Source organism: Notamacropus eugenii, chromosome 5, assembly GCF_028372415.1.
Source record: "Notamacropus eugenii isolate mMacEug1 chromosome 5, mMacEug1.pri_v2, whole genome shotgun sequence".
Taxonomy (NCBI): domain Eukaryota; kingdom Metazoa; phylum Chordata; class Mammalia; order Diprotodontia; family Macropodidae; genus Notamacropus; species Notamacropus eugenii.
The window spans coordinates 418,046,954-418,064,371 of NC_092876.1; the positions used below are offsets into that span (position 1 = coordinate 418,046,954).

Consider the following 17,418-nt stretch of genomic DNA (forward strand, 5'->3'; position numbering starts at 1 on the left):
TCTGACTTCCTTTGAAACACAAAAAACCAAAAGCATACATCGTAAAGTAGGTCATTTTGTAAAGACAACAAAAGTGATACAATGTGGGTAGTTTAGAGCATTTGGAGAAAGTATGGAAGAGTGGGTTTGGGAGAACTTTGACCAAGTGAAATATTTAGACCAATACTGAAATAAGTTATCTTCAATGGTTAGCCATTAAGCAATATATACGTATATACAGACATATATGTGTGTTTATTTCTAAACTCCTGCTTTTTTCTTTAAAAATATTATATACTGAAAGGTTCATGTGAATATTCAAAGGTGAATGTATTTTGCTTGTTATGTATAAAATACAAGTAAGAAAATGTGTACATTATTTTCATTACATCTTTTAAAATTATTTTTATTGAACAAAGTAAGTGGATAATTGATAATTTTCCACATTGCACATGCAATTCAATGAATTTTATTAGGGTTGCTTATACTGGTCATGAGTAACTATGAATTTCTGTATGCCAAATTCTGAATGTTTGCCATTCAGTTTGTCAATGAATGTTAGTGTTTAAACTAACAGATTTGGGGGCTAACAGATTTTTGTATTGAAGAACAACTATGTATTTCTATTTTCTGGCTTTCTTTTTCATTTAATGTCTATTCAGTTCTGAGGCTACCATTTATTTTGTTACCATGAATTCATAGATTATTGGGAGTTGAAAGAAAATAAGAGCTTATCAATGTATCTTAAGTATATACAACAAGAAAATGGAATTATATTGTCTTGACAAAAATGTTTGCACCAGAAGGGAAACAATATATAGTCTTGTGTGCTTTCATGAAAATAGCGAATACTCCTAGGGGCGGTGAAATCGTCTATTTTTCTTATGACTATTTTAACTATATTCTGTTTTTTCTAAGAATACGTCATGAAAGGCAGCATGGCCTAGTAGTTAAAGAACCAGCCTTGGCACCAGGAAGATCTGGCTCAGGCCTTGTTGCTGACATTGGCCATGTGACCCTCTTCAATATTCCTCTCTAAAACTAGAAGGTGCAGAAAAGCTCCCTCACTTGGGAGTTCACTCCACTGATGAAATCACAGATCTAATTCCCATCCTATGGACAGATCAAGTTATTCTTTTAGGACTTTCATTTTGATTAGGCTATTTTAAAAGGAAATATTTTCAAAGTTTAGAGTTGAGAATTTTTTTAATCACTCTGGAACAAAACATTACTTCAAACATCGGCCATTGACTCTGTCGGTGTTCCCTAAAATTAGGAGGCTAAAGCTTTATTCCAGATAAGGAGAATATTAACTGTCTTAAGATTATAGATTTTGAGGTAGAAAGGACTCTAGAGACCTTCTGGTCCAATCCCCTTATTTTACAAATAAAGAAACTTAGGCCAAGAGAGGTTTAAGTGACCTGGTCCATCAAGGTAGAGTGATTTGAGGTTTTCGGGTCATGCTTGGGCTAGTTATCCCTTTTAAAATAAAACCAGGGCTGCCTCGCAGTCTTATTTTGTTCTTGTTTTGGTTTAGTTGATGAGATGCAAGGGGAAAAGGAACAAAACAGCTTCAGTTTGAACATTTTCCTGAATACCCAGCACAGTTCTTCACACTCATACTTTATGGCATTTTGATGGTAAAAATCTAAAATGTATTTTTTAATCAAAATAGTTACCTCTGTATAAGATAATTTAAATCTATGCATACCTAGTCCTTGCCTCTTAAATCTGTTTGACACTCTAAAATAATGAGATCTGGCATATGGCATCTCATTAGCATTCTGCACCAGAGATCAGGTCATAGTAATGCTACACTGAATCTTCAGTGTTTTTCCCTGACCTTCAAGGTACTATTACACATGGTTTGCCAAGAACACATGCCAGTTTGTCCCTCATTGACCTTCCTGCTCTGCTTGGTAAGTGTAACCACGTTGTCTTGTGCTTTCTTTGGAAATGCTTCCAGTTTGTTTGCTTTTAATTAAGAGGCCAGTTTCGATTATTGTCACCTTGAATTGATTATTACAGAAGTTCCAATATAATGGCATAGCTCAGTTTCTCTGTGGGTTTCTGGGGGTGAGACTGAGGACAGACTTGGGTTTTTTGAAATAAATGTGTTTACCTCTTCTGAACTAGTTCCATAAGTTTCAGCTACATGTCTGGTGGCTGTACATGAGGATGGCTGGAATGTCCCGTGTTTGGATAACAGGTGGTGGTAGTTTAGAAGTACAAAGGGAACTTGTCCAGTGGGCTGCATATCCATCATGTGTTCACTCTCAGAGTCATGGTTTACCTTTGTCATCATTATGTTATTGCCATCTGACTGATCTGAATGAGGGGTGTGGTGTCCAATGGGCCCATACTTAGGTTCCTTCATATATATCCTTGTTTGCTCATATAAAGCTGGCACTGGTAGAAGATGGCTCAGTTGTCCCAGTGTCTTGGACTGGAAACATTCTGATTTAGGCAATAGGGAATTTGGCACAAAGTTCAAGGAGGGCTTTTCATTTGCATTCATTTTTTCAGGTATGTCCCTGTTGAAAGCTAACTTGTTTTCTTCCTTGATGAGATGGTGGGATGGATGTATCCTGCTTTCTACTTTGTTGGATTTCAAGATGCTGGAATCATAAATATCCTTCTTCTGCAGGCTGCTAGGGATGGTCGTGGCACAGCTGGTAAAGCTATCAGATATTGCATCTTCATTATATCTTTGGGCAGATATGGGCACTTGAAGGGAAAATTATAAAACATTAGACAACAGAGTTTCTGAAATCAGGAATCAGGAGCTATATAAGGAACTGTGATCTCAAGTCAACATTTATACATTTTAAATAAAGAGGTGTATATGTCTTCACAGGGAGAAAGGGAAGAAAATAACTGCACTAATTATCATGTAGGTTGACTTAAAAGAAATCCAGACTCAAAAAACAACAAAATCCCCATAAGTCGATGCTGTCTATGAAAATGTCTAAGAATTTTTAAACACACTAATATGCTTGTTTGGTACTAGAAGGATAAACAGGAGACCCTATCCTGTAAATTTTCTATATCACATGCTTTTTTGTTTGATTTTTGGCAAAAGCCATAACCAACCCCCAGAGTTAAGTACGTGTAATCAATTAACTCTTTTATTTTTCTCCTGAAAAAAGGTTTTGTTAAAACCTATTAGGAAAACTAGATATCAGTCTGGTAGAGACTAAATATAGGCCAATATCTCACACCATATTTCAAGTTGGCCTCCAAAGGAATACATGACTTAAACATAAAGGTTGAAATTGCTGTCAGATATATAGATAAGGAAGAGTTCATGATCAAATAGGTGATACACAGTATCAGAGGTTAAGTGGACAATTTTAATTTCATGAAATTTAAAAGGTTTTGTACAAACAAAGCCAATGCAACTGAAATAAAAGCAGGTAAATGTGGGATGGATAAAAGCTTTTCATAAAGTTTTTTTGATAAAGATCTCATTTCTAAGATAGATAGTGAACTGATTCACTGAAATTTATAAGAATAAGAGCCGCCACCACCACCACCCCCGCTGATAAATGGTCAAAGAATATGAAGTTTTCAGAAGCAAATGCAAGTTGTCAAAAGTCACACGAAAAGATGCTCGAAGTCACTAATAAGTAGAGAAATACAAATTTAAAAAGTTCTGAGGTTCTACCTCATACCTATCAAATTGAAAAAAAAAAAGGAAAGAAAATGCTGGAGAGGCTGTGGGAAACTAGATACATTTATGCACCATTGGTGGAACTATTCTCATTGGACCAAGCCATCCTGGAAAGTAATTTGGAATGATGCCTCCAAAGTTACTAAATTCTGCCTATCCTTTGATCCAGCTATAGCACTACTAGACCTATGTTCTAAAGAGATCAAACAAAATGGGAAGGGACTCACATGTACAAAAATATAGGGTGTTTAAGCATCAACATCTTAAAATTGCCCTAAGATTTTTGGGATACCTTGTATTTATAGAAGCTCTTTTTTTTTTGTGGTGACAAAGAACTGGAAACTAAGAGCAAGTGGGGTATCGATGGTGGAATGGTTGAACTAGTTGTAGTATATGAATGTGATGGAATATCGTGTGCTATAAGAAATGAGGGATGGTTTAAGAAAAACCTGGGAAGTATGCAACGCAAAACACAATGAAGTAAGCAGAATCAGGAGGATAACTTAAAGAATAAGAACAATGTTGTAAAAACAGGTAACTTTGAAAGACTTAAGGAACTTTGAACAATACTAGAACCAACCATAATTCCAAAGCACTCATGCTGAAACGTGCTACCCACCTCCATTAGAGTGCAGATTGAGACTTTTTTTTTTGATGTAGCCAATGTAAACATTTATTTTCTTGACGATACCTATTTATTATTAGGCAGTTTTTCTTTTTCAACTGGGCAGGGGGTTGGGGAAGTAGATGAGTGAGAGAGTAGAAGATTAATTGAAAACATTTTAATTTTAGGAAAAAAAGGTAAAGTTTTTGTAGAACATAAATCCCACAGAAATTAGGAATTGAATCACAAATTAACACCATTATTTTATTTTTACTAAGCATGTAATTAATGGAATTATGTTGAGCCTCTCTCACTTTTTTTCAATAGCAACATAAAAATATAATCCTGTGTCAAATTCAAAGCAGGAAAAAGAAATCTTCTGTGGCTACATGTGAACAAATATATCACTGATAGCAAAATACTTATGGTTTCTTTCAAAAATTTCCTCCTTTAGATATTCCGAAAAATATATTTTCTCATTAGTTTAAGGGGCCAAATGCATTTGTTATTACTTAAATCTCCAGTTCTGATGCAAGTGCTGTTTCTGTTGTAACAAGTCATATATTATTAAATTCACTAAATCTTTTGGCCCTGTTACCTGTTCTTTTTTTTTTTTAAGCAGGTTGAAGTTTTTTTTTTTTAACTCTCCCAATCCCCACCATGTTTAATGCTTATGTCTCAGAAAATGTTATGCCTCCCAGACCAATTCAATAGTATTTATTAAGGATCTACAATGTGCCAGGCACTGTGTCCCATGATTCCTAATTTTACCAGTCTGAAAATTTAAGTTTATGCATGTGAATTCCGGTTAGTAAGTGATTGTCCAGGGATAGCATATAAAGCACATAGCAGGCTCAGGAAAAACCTCTTGACTCCCAGACCTACATGATCCAACAAACTCCTTAAAGTTATTATTTTATTTATATCTACGTTGAACATTCACCTTTCTAAACGAGATGCTATACTTGTGAAGTCCATAGTTTTGCTTGGATGAATTGAAAAAAATTGCTGTTTATTACATACAAAGCACTTTGCTAAGCACTGGGGATACAAATAGAAACTTAAGGCAATTCCTTCTTTCAAGAAGTTCACATTCTAACACATGAAAATAAGAACCTTGTCAGAATCTTATCATCTGACATAACTTTTTCTATGGCAATTGTAGTTGCTCACCCATAGGAATTTGTGTGGTGGTCATGTCTTGGTCTACTCAGTAAAACCTGTTGGATAGTAGTTCAGTTTGGATGAATGAAATAAAATTAAGGTTTTCTGAAAATTCTTGGATTAACTCCTTATATCAAGTCCCCTATTTAACACTCTCCAGCTCCTCTACTCTCCCCACTCCCCGCATAACACTTAAAGCAACATCCCTGCCAACACCACAGTGCTGATATGATAGTGTCCGTCCAGAGAACATGTAAAAGTTCTGTTCACAGATTATTTGACAATGGTACTTATTATCAATAAATCTGGAGAGGAGTATATGAAGCTTCACTATCATCTGCTTCCTCTTTAAAGATGTCTTTTTTTCTGCCAAGGGAAACTAATTTTTTATTCAAACACAAAAATGAAACAGTTGTATTCCTGGTACAATCAAGGTTCTAGTGAAATTTGATATTGACACTCAGAGGATATTCAGTCTCAAATGTATTTGTAGGTTCAGTGTGTAACCTTTAGAGTTTGTGACACTCTTGGAACATAAATTTCTAAAATAAATATGCATGTTATGAATTGAATATTTTGAGATTAATATTTATTTAAGAATTTTATTTCCAGAGCTGAGCCAAAATGGAAAAGTAGTGAGAAGTACAACTGAGCTCTCCCCAACACCTCCAGAAAGATCTAGAAAACTTTCTAGACCAAGTCCTGATTAGGAAATACTAGAGACAGAGCAAGCAAATTTTTTTTTTTTTCCAACTCAGGTCAACGGTGGGGAAAAAAGTTCCGTGGACTCTGGGAACTAGGTCAAACCATTAGAATTTCAGTGCAGGAACTGCAGGAGAGTCTGCTCAAGCCTGTGCTCTAGAGAGAGACACACACAGAGGAGCCTAATATTTTGTAGGGAGCAGGAAGAGGGGCCAGCTGGTAGCTGTGTCACTACCAAGTGCTGGGTCACAGAATTAAGATAAAATAAAGAGGGGACCTATGCCTATGGTTGGCAGTCCAAGAGTGGCATGCAAAGAATGGCTTAAGTACTTAGCTGTGTGGGATCCAAGGAGCAAATACAGAAGAAAGTAGAAACTGTTTTACTCTGACATGGAACAAGGTCTCAGATCCAGCTCTGAATCCTATAATAACAAGGGCAGGAATCCCTGACTAAAGGGAGCTCTACAGTTCTGTCATTGAACTTGCGAAGATTACCAGTTGATTATAATAGCAGCAGTCTGCTGGAACTCCAACTTGTTGCAAGCCCACAGTTGTGTTGCTCAAACCCAAACCCAGGTTTGGAATTTGCAGAGTTCAGAAGCCCAGTGCTCAGACTTTACCTTGGACCAAACAACTTTGAGTACTTTTAAAGCTTACAGGTCCCTAACCTGAACTGTTGCTGAGATCCTGGAATAACAATACTCAGTGCCCTGGGGAAGCAGCAAGAGGACAAAACACTATGTAGACATTTCCTTAAGTACATGGAGCCTCACCACAACACAAAGTTTGAATTCATGAAGTAAGACTGGAAGAATGAGTAAGCACAAAAAAGAATGCTGCCATAAAGAAGTATTATGATGACAGAGACACTCAGAATGGAAACCTAGAAAAAAATGTGACTAAAACATCTGCAAGAAAAGTTTCAAAGGAAAACACAGCTTAGGTACAAACTCAACTAGAAGAGATGAAGCAAATTCCTGGAAGAGATAAAGCAAAAGGGAAAAAATATTTTTAAATTATTTTATAAATGAAATGAGAGTATTTGAGGAAACAGTTGCAAAAGAAATAGAGAAAAAATGAGAGCTGTCAAAGAAAGATTTGTAAAGATAAATAAAAGCAACTTGATACAAGAAGTACAAAACTTAAGCCACAGACTCGTTGAAAATTAAAATGGATAAAATATAAATTAATGATCACCAGAGACAACAAAAAATATTAAAACAAAGACAAATATCTAAAAAAATTAAAGAAAATGGAAGGTATCTCAGCAAAAACAGATGGAGGATAAAAATTTAATCATTGAAATTCCATGAAATTGCATGAAAACCTCGAATGACAACAGCAAAAACCTTCACATGATATTTTAGGAAAAAAATAAAAGAAATAGGTCTAGATCTCTTAGAACCAAAGGATAAAGTGAAAATAGAATCTACTAGTCACCTCCTGAGTGAAACCCCCCAAAAGAAAACTCCCAAGAACATTATAACCAAAATCTAGAGCTTTCAGTTAAAACCAAAAAACTTCCAGCAGCTTGAAAGAAATTCATGTGCTAAGGAACTACATATCACATATTCAACAGCCACAATTATGAAAGGGCAGAGAGCTAAAAATACAATATTCCAAAAGACAAATTCCATGTATATGGAAATACCAGACTGGGCAAAAACTTTGAAATGTGAACACCGTAATCAAGAAAAGCAAAGTAAATAAAAGTGAGCAATCATATGATGCTGAAAGGGAAAGAGGGTGAAGGGAGAAAGCATTAAGCATATACTATGTGCTAACAACTGTGCTGAGTGCTTTATGAATATCTCATTTGATCCTCACAAAAACCCTGGCAGGCACTATTATTATCCCTATTTTACAGTTGAGGAAACTGAGGCAGAGGTTGACTCCAGTCCCAGTACTCTATTCACTCTATAACTGCCTCTAAAAATATATTAACTGTTTATGTTCTAATATGGAGATAATACATGCATCTTCTTGAAATTCCATTATCAGTAGGGGTCATAAAGTAAATATAGTAAGAGAGACAATGAATGTTTTTAATATATTTTGATGATTTAAGAAAGAGAAGGGGGGAAGAATACACTGGGCAGGGAGGAGAGGAAGTGTGGAACAAGTTATCTAACCTAATTAGAGTGGAAGTAGATAGACAGATAAATAGATAGATCGAATGATAGATAGATCAAGTGCTCATGTATTAGGCACCGAGCTAAGTGATGAGAATACAAATACACACAAAAAGAAAGATAGTAGCTGCCTTCAAGTAGCTTACATTCTAGTTGGGGGAAGATAATACAAAAAGAAAACTGAAAAGTAGCCTGAAAGGGAAGAAGTGAGGAGGAAGTAGATAGGTAGTATAGGGCACCATGGGCTAGACAAAGTTTGAAGAGATCATGATGGATCAAGAGGGCACATCTTCAAAAGGCATTTTGGAGAGACACTCACCATTCAGAGGAAGATCCCACGGGATGAAGGTGTTTCTAGTGTGAGAGGAAGTCTGCTGGGATAGAAATGGAGAAGTGATCTGGAGTTTCATGCACTGAACCAGACTGAAGAAAACATGGTGGCTGGTATCAATGATCCTCAAAAGGAAGATAAAAGAGGAACTCACTAATCAAAGGAAGAGGTCATAGATGTGGAGGCTTTGCCAGACTAAGAAGAAAGAAAACAAAGAGAAAGAAGTGGGGAAAGGGGGGTAGCTGGCAACACTTGAACCTACTTTCATCTGAACTGATGAAAGGTGGGAAAAATATCCCCATAGAGTTCAGTATACAGAAATCTATTTCATTCAACAGAGATGCAATTAGGGAAAGAGGAGATGGGCGAGGAGGGAATAAAATGGAACCAAATTCAACTATAGAAGGTAGGTTGAAGGGGGATTGAAGAAAAGAAAAAAGACTGTGACTGGGGTTTGGGAGAGGAAAAGAGAAGAGGTTAAGGGAGGGAGTACCTAATGCACTGGTTATAGTATACTCCTCTCCCACAATCCTTTTTATTATGATTCAGAAGAGGGGGAAAACAAAGGGAAAAAAGTATGAGAATGAATGAAAAAACAATTAACAAAAATCATAACTATGAATCCAAATGGGATGACCTCACCCATAAAACCAAAAAGTAGAATAGATTAGAAAGCTGAATCCAAAAATGTTGTTTACAAGAAATGTACTTGAAATGTTCATGAAAAGATAAAGTTTAAAAAATAAATAAGCAGGGATAACAACCGTGCTATCTTTCAGATAAGGCAACAGAAAAATAAAAGAACTCAAAGCTATAAACAATTGTGTTTTGCTGAGAGGTGCCATAGAAAATGAATTAATGTCAATAGTAAACAATATATATGCACCAAATAAGATAGCATATACATACTTTTTAAAAAGCTAAATGAGTTACAGGGGAAAGACAAAAAGTGATAATAGGCAATCTCAATGTCCCCCTTTCAGTCCTAGATAAATCTAACCCATAAATAGCTTAAAAAAATAAATGAATAGATAAACAAACAAATGAGAAAGATGTTAAGGACTTCAATAGAATTTTAGAAAAGTAAGATATGATAGTCCTCTGGTGATTACTGAATGGGAATAGAAAGGAGCATACGTAGCTCTCAGTTGTGCCTGTTACCTTTGCAACAATTGACTATATGTTAGGGAATAAAAACATCACAAAAATGCAAAAATATTAAATATATCTTATGGACCACAGTGGAATAAAAATATGTTCAATAAAGGACCACTGGAAAGTGTTAAAAATGCCCTAGAAATTAAATAACTTAATCCGAAGGAATGGCTAGGTCAAAAAACATCATAGACACAATAGAGAATTTCATTAAAAGATAACTACAGCAATGAGACAGCGTAACAAAATTTTGGAGATGCAGTCCCATCAGTCCTTAGGGGAAAACATATCTTTAAATATCATCTATTTAAAAAAAAAAGACAGGCCATAACAACATATTGAGCAAGTGACTTAAAAAAAATCTAGAAAAAGATTAAAAGCCCTCAATGAAGTACCAGAATATAGATTCTGAAAATAAAATAATAAAACTTAAATCAAAAGAAAAATTGAATTAATAAATAAAACAAAGGACCTGGGTTTTTTTTGGGGGGGGGGGGGAAGATAGATGGGGAATACAATAAAATAGATAAACCATTAGCTTGTTTGATTTTTGAAAGGAAAACCAAATTACCAGTATCAAAAATTAAATAGGTGAATTCCCCTCAAATGAAGTTATTAAAACTAGTTTGTTTGATTGTATTAAAAAAACCTAGCAATCTGAAATCAATGGATGAATATTTATAAAAATACAAAATGTGCAAATTAATAGACCAAGAAATAAATGACAATCTCAGGAAATCAAACGAACAAATTATAATGTGAACTCCCAAAGGAAAACTGGCACTAGATAGATTTATGAACAAATTCTTTCCAACATTTACAGGATAATTATTATTTTACCAAAGTTGTTTGAAAAAAATTTTTTTAGAGGACCTACTAAATGAATATGGACTTGATACCTAAACCAGGGACATTCAAAACAAAGAAAATTACAAATAATATTCTTAATGAATAGTGATGCAAAAAATGTAAATAAAATATCAGCAACATCCACATATAGCAACATATCACAAAGATTATAAACTATGATCAAGTTGGATTTATATGAGAAATTTGGGGTTGGTTCAATATTAGGAAAAATATCGACACCGCAGAACAAGAATAACAAAAAGCATATGGTTATATCAATAGATACAGAAAAAGTTTTTAAAAAGATACAACACCTGTTCCTGTTAAAAAAAAAAACCACACAAACAGAAAGCATAGCAACATACAACCCCTTAAAATGAAGATTATTATATAGAGAGCTATTATTATATATAATGGAGATAAACTAGAGGACTTTCATTTTCACTATTGCTATTTGATACAGTGCTAGAAATGCTAGCCATAGCAATAATGCAAGAAAAGGAAATTAAGCACAGGCAAAGAAAAAAACAAATTATTGCATTTCCCCCCCCAGATAATATGATAGCTTACTTGGAGAACCCTAGAGGGATCCTCAAATAAAAAGTTAGGTGAAACAAACAACATCAGCAAGTTGTAGGATATAAAATACACTCACATTAGCATTTCAGCATATTACCAAGAAAATTCATCAAAAAGAGAAATAGAAATTATCATAACTCATAAACAATTTAGAGGAGCATGAAAGAAATTACTTATTAGATCTATGGGTAGGAGAATAATTAATGACCAAATAATGGATAGAGAGAATCACAGAGAATAAAATGGATAATTTGATTACATAAAATTTAAGGTTTTAACACAAAACTAATGCAACTAAAAGTAGAAGGGAATCAAGTAAATGGGGGAAATATTTGTAGCATTTCCCTCATAAAGGTATCATTTTAAAGATATACAAGGACCTGATTAAAATTTATAAGAATAAGAGCCATTCCCAACTGATAAATGTTCAAAGAAGGTGAAATAGAGGTTATCAAAGTGAAAAGTCTCAGCTATCGATACCCCACATGCAAAAAATGCTCTAAATTCCAAATTTAAATAACACTAAAATTCCATCTCATAACCATCATAGAGTGGCAAAGTTGACCAAAAAGGAAAATGACAGATACTGGAGGAGCTGTGGGAAAACAGGTGGAATGTTGGTGGAACTGTAAACTGGTCCAGTAATTCTAAAAAGCGATTTGGAATCATGCCCTGGAAATTACTAAAGGATGTATCCTTTGACCCAACAATATCACTGTTAGGTCTATACTCTAAAAAAGATCAAAGACAAGAAAAGGGACCCATGTGTACAAAAAATACTTATAGCAGCTATTTTCGTAGTGGCAAAGAATTGGAAACTAAGGGATACTCATCAATTGGGCAATGGTTGAACAAATTATGGTATGTGGATGTGATGGACATTAAATTATCCATTACCATTGTGTGGGGCATACACACACATATGTATGATATATATGTATATATATGTGTGCATGTGTGTATATATCATACATATATACCTATATATGTATATATATATAAATGCAATGTCCAACCACAATTCTGGATGACTCATGATGAAACATACTACCCACCTCCTGAGAGGTGATAATTATGATGAAGATGGAAACTTTTTTAGACATGGCCCTTTGTTACAAAGAGGTTGACTGTTTTTTTCAATCAAAGGGGGAAGATATGTTGTGGGGTAAGAAACTATAGTTTTGTGGATTGAAAAAAATTAAATTATTTTTTAAAAATCACTTTTAAAAGTACTTATTCAAGTTTCCCTTTTGGTAGATATGAAAAAGAATGTGTTATGAAAGATGGTGGAATATTTTACTTTTTCCTCCTTTTCTTTATGAATTGGGCACATACTTTTGAAATATTTTTTCTGTCATATATTAATACATTATAAGCATGAAATGATAGTAATTACTACTTACAAACATAAAAAAGAAATGTCTAACCTACATATCTACTTTCCATCTACCATCTATGGACATTTCCCCCTGATATTTCAAAGACCTTTCCCTTTCTCATGTGTAAACACAACCCACCTTCATAATTAGGTGCCAGATTGTGCCGTGTAATGTTCATTGGCTGGTCAGGAAGATTTTTAACTGGAGACTGGCTGTTAGGTACCAAGGGATTGGCATAATGCCACTGGCACTCTCCACTGGTTTGCAATGTGCTCAAGAAAAAACGTGCCACCTCACATGGGGCCCCTTGAGACTGCCCACATTTTGACGATAGCATTTGCCTTTTGCTCCTGAATACATGAGAATCTATAGGAAAGGGTCCATAATGGTAAGAGAAAGGCAAGCTATAGGAGGGGGCATATAAAAGTTCACTGTTTTCTGAATAAAAGTTTTGTTCTTGACTATTTGTAGCATTTGTTGTGGAACTTGCTCTCCAATTTCCAACCTGGCCACATTCTGATTTGTCCATTTGGAAACAGTCGTGTTGCTGAAATGGCAAAAAAGACGAATAAAGAATTAGCTGGAAGATATAGCAGCTTAATGCAGAAGAACATAATAAAATATACAGTAAACACTGTTGTCCTGGGTTCTCATTTTAATTATATGGGAGAGATTTCCCTGAGTTGGAGAATTCTTCAAGGACACAGTGATATATTTAACCACTTCTCTAACATTATGCAAAATTTGAGATAGCAGAGATGTATACAATCCATAACAAAAACTAAATTCTCAAGAGACTCAATCGTAAGCTCTTCAGAACTCATTCTCATTTTATCCACTATGTGAGAGTGGAGCTAGTCATGACATGGAGATCTCAGAGGAAATAGGAATACTTGGTGACAGTTGGAGGGGCAAGAATTTTCTCTACCAAATAGTTAAGAAGCCAATGGTAGGCTATTTCTAAGAGTTTGAAATTAATTATTTAAAAAATTGGGAAAAATTTTTATTGATGAAAAATTCTGTGAAAATATGTAATACAAGCATAAATAAAAGAAAGTTCTGAAGAGCTTACTACTAAGTCACTTGAGGATTTAGTTTGTGCTATGGACTGTACACAACTCTGCCATCTCAAATTTTGCATAATGGTAGACAAGTGGTTAAATATATCACTGTGTTCTTCAAGAATTCTCCAACAAGGGAAATCTCTCCCATGTAATTAGAGATTTGTTGTTATTCCATATTTGATGTATCCATATGAGCCTCAAATGACTGCCAAGGAGACTCTTCCTAGAATAACAAACAATAGCACAATAGTCTCTAACTACCTAACTCTTCCAGATGCATTTGTTACCTGTGGTAGGTAGGGATTTGTTCTCACTTTTGTCTTTATCTTGTTACTTTTGGTTTTAGCTATTTTCCTAGGTTCTTGTGAGGTAGACATTGAAGTCCTACAGGAATATTGGGACTTGGAAGAGCTGACCTGATCCAATGACAACTGTATGTCCTTGTATTCGATATCTCTGCCAAGAGACCAGAAAAGATTGGTATCATGCATAAGAAGACCTTGCTTTGACAATGAAACATTTCTATTAAAAATTTCAAATGTATCATGTTATATAATTTCACTTGGATGGATTCTGGGAAATGCTTAATCACCGCGGGAAAAAGGAAGTCTCAAGCTCCTCTATTAATGCTGCAGTCCTTGGGTTATAAGACCTTCAGAACTCTAAGTTTAGGAATTATTCTACTAGAAGTGAATGAGATCAGTACAGCCACATCAAATCCTATAAGACCTCATTCATATCCCTTGTGGAAATCATGAATATAAGCAAGTTTACAAAGATACCAAGTCCATCTGTATCCTAACAAAGGACGAACTATCCAACCATTTTTCTTTCTATCCACCAAAAAGAATGGGATAGGAAATTCTTCCTCAAAAGCCTCAGTCTTGGGGGTTATTTAGCTTGAAATCAGAGCTATCTTCCTCCTTTTCAATATTTGATACCTATAACTACTGGAAGAGTTGCTCACAATGTCCAGTTTTAAAGAAGCGGGTTTTCAGTCATGACATCAGAAGAATAATTTGAAGCATGCCTCTTGGCAGAAAAGTGGTGGGCAAGAGGTATAAAATGAGGCATTCATTTTTAGACATGCCCAGTATGTTAGTATATTTTGTTCAACTGTATTTACTTGTCACAAGGAAAGGGTTGAAGGTGGGGAAAGTAAGAATGATGTAAAAAGAAAAAAAGTGTCAATAAACTTTAAAAAGTGGTAAGTCTGCCTTTGATAAGAGCAGGAAGATCTGAGTTCAAATGTGTCCTGAGACACTGACTAGCTGTGTGACCCTGAGCAAGTCACTTAACCTCTGTCTCATCTGTAAAATGGGGAAAGATTGTGTGAGGATCAGATGAAACAATGATTGTAAAGTGTTTAGCACAGTGCCTGGCACATAGCTATTATTATTGTTAATATGTAGTTTTTGTTTTCCTAGAAAGTGTATATTTTCCCAATCTAAGATTTTTTCTGTGATTTTGCTAAAATTAATATTTATTTCTGAATAGCAGAGAAATGAAATTCCATTTAGAGCCTAAATCTTTTCTCTATTATTTTGAAGATAAAAAATTTATTTGCAGTGAGAATACTGTTACCCAGCTATAAAACTGAGTAACAAATACAGGACTGGAACTTTGTTTCATCCGACAAAGTACCAAAGGAAGATTGTATTTTGTCTACAACTAAGCTTATTTCCTATACTTTTCATATAATAAGGGATCTCATTTCAAAGGCAGATCTGATCTTTAGTCTCAGTTCATCTTAAGAATGGCAAAGTGTCATAACTTGTAGCAAGTTCATACAACAAAGTAATTGACAGAGGAGAGGAAAACTCTTCTGCTTAATTTAGGGGACTGAGGAGGAGCCATGGGGATTATGGACACACAATTTTTCTTCAGGTATTATTAAGTTACATTAAAATAAAATTATATTATTCAATCTTTTCTTCAGTTATTAAAACAGAGCTAGAGGGATAAGGAAGGGGTATAGGTAAATGGGATGAGACCTCCCTCTGCCATACCCGATGGGGAGAGAGAAGTATTTCCTCCATCATGCTCCCACACTTCTATACCTACGCTACAGTTATGCCTGAAACATGGCTTCTTTTTTTTTTTTATAAAACCTTTTATCTCAAACAGAAGCAGAATCCTCCAAAACACTTTGTAAAGCAAATTGTAAAAAAGTAAACAGGAAAAAAACCTGAACAGATCAACATCTAGAGAGAAAAAGCAATTACATTTATTTTAATGTGAAATAATGAGACATTAAGGAGGAGAGCAAATATGTTTAACTTACGTGAGAACATAATTGACACTCACGATGCAGTGAGGTCTTGATGAACGGCTGTTGTGCACAATGGTAGCATAACTCTGTACCCAAACCCAGCCTCCATGCTTGGAAAGTAGCCTGTAGTACTTGGTCGTGACTTGACCTTTCACCAACACTGTAAAAAGAAATGTGAAATATTATTCATAAACTACAGTATTCCAGAACTTATGAATGAACCTCCTTAAATAAAAAGCAGATATGTATATGCCACAGACATATATGTGTATATCTATATATACATACATATGCCACCAGTTTGCATGTTAAAGTCTATAACTTACCGTATATAAACATATAACCAATTATCAAGTGGTTCCTTTGTCGATATTTCTGTTCCCTATCTGCTTCTTTAACTGAAAGCTATTGGTCTTCTTAAGGTCTATTAGAAGACAAAGAGTTACTGAATCTCACAAAGTAATAAAGTCTATCAATTTATGGGATTTTGTTGTTCCAGATATGTTTGATACTCTGGATATCCTAAGACATTCTGATGAATGGGTCAGTTAAATAAGCAAGCTATTAGGTTTAGAATGATCTGATAATGTGCATGTTAGGTTCACCTAAAACACATCTTTGTACAATGAACTTATTTATTTGCAATAATCCAATTTACATTTTGTACAACTTATATCTTCCCCCCACCCCAAAGACCTATTACATTTCTATATAATATTGTTCATCTAACGTCCTCCAATTTACAAGGTGTTTTTGGAAAATTTGGCATATGGACTCCTATTGCATGACCACAGTCCCTTCTAATGTTACTAAACTAAAGCTTGTTTAAAACCATTACCACCATTCTGTCACCAGAAAAGAGATTGTATGACCATGTCTCTTTTCCTTAGCTGGCTCTTGTTTCCTTAAAGCTGATGGATCTATCTAAATGTAAAGGCAAGCCATTTTGAGAAACCCTGTGGGGAAAAGAGAAACATTTATCTCAGGTAACAGAGATAAGCCCAGGGCCACAGGATGTTATTCTCAAAGATGGAAAAGACAGAAGTCCTACATCTCCCCAAACCATACTTACAGATAGACTAATTGAGGCAAATGTCCTGGGCTCCATACTACTGGTGACTCTCTACATCTGCTTCCATGGACTCATTTATTATCTCTACACAAATAGCTTGCAAAAGTGTATATAAAGTTCTAGTTTTTCTTTTTTTTAATTCTAGTCTCAAATCTCTGCCTGCTGGTCATCTTGCTCACCATTAAAAATAAATGTGACCCAAACTAACTACTTTTCCTAACTTCTCTTTTCTTTTTGTCATTACCATCCTTTCAATTCCAAAAAATCAGAAACTTGGGGTCATCTCCCTCATATCCAATTAGATGCCAAATCCTACAGATTCTACCTTTATAAATATCCCTTGCTGTTATAACTCACAGCACCCAGTTTTGAAATCCTACCTGGGAATCTTGGGATTTGTCATCCTGGAACAATAGATTTCCCTCTCAGCCCTAAGAGATTCAGGGATTATTGTTAGTTTTGA

The 17,418-nt window shown here is 34.9% G+C and overlaps 1 protein-coding gene across 1 annotated transcript in view; it reads right to left on the bottom strand.

Moving 5' to 3' along the window:
- Positions 1 to 1,166: 1,166 nt before the first annotated feature.
- Positions 1,167 to 17,418, bottom strand: part of SIM2 (SIM bHLH transcription factor 2) — a 76,483-nt gene continuing 60,231 nt past the window's right edge. The window contains exons 8-11 of the mRNA XM_072614911.1: positions 15,896 to 16,043; positions 13,899 to 14,067; positions 12,686 to 13,094; positions 1,167 to 2,706 (exon numbers count right to left, since the gene is read on the bottom strand). Of these exons, the coding sequence (XP_072471012.1) occupies positions 1,985 to 2,706; positions 12,686 to 13,094; positions 13,899 to 14,067; positions 15,896 to 16,043 (1,448 nt within the window). The 3' untranslated portion in view covers positions 1,167 to 1,984. The remainder of the gene's footprint in view (positions 2,707 to 12,685; positions 13,095 to 13,898; positions 14,068 to 15,895; positions 16,044 to 17,418) is intronic.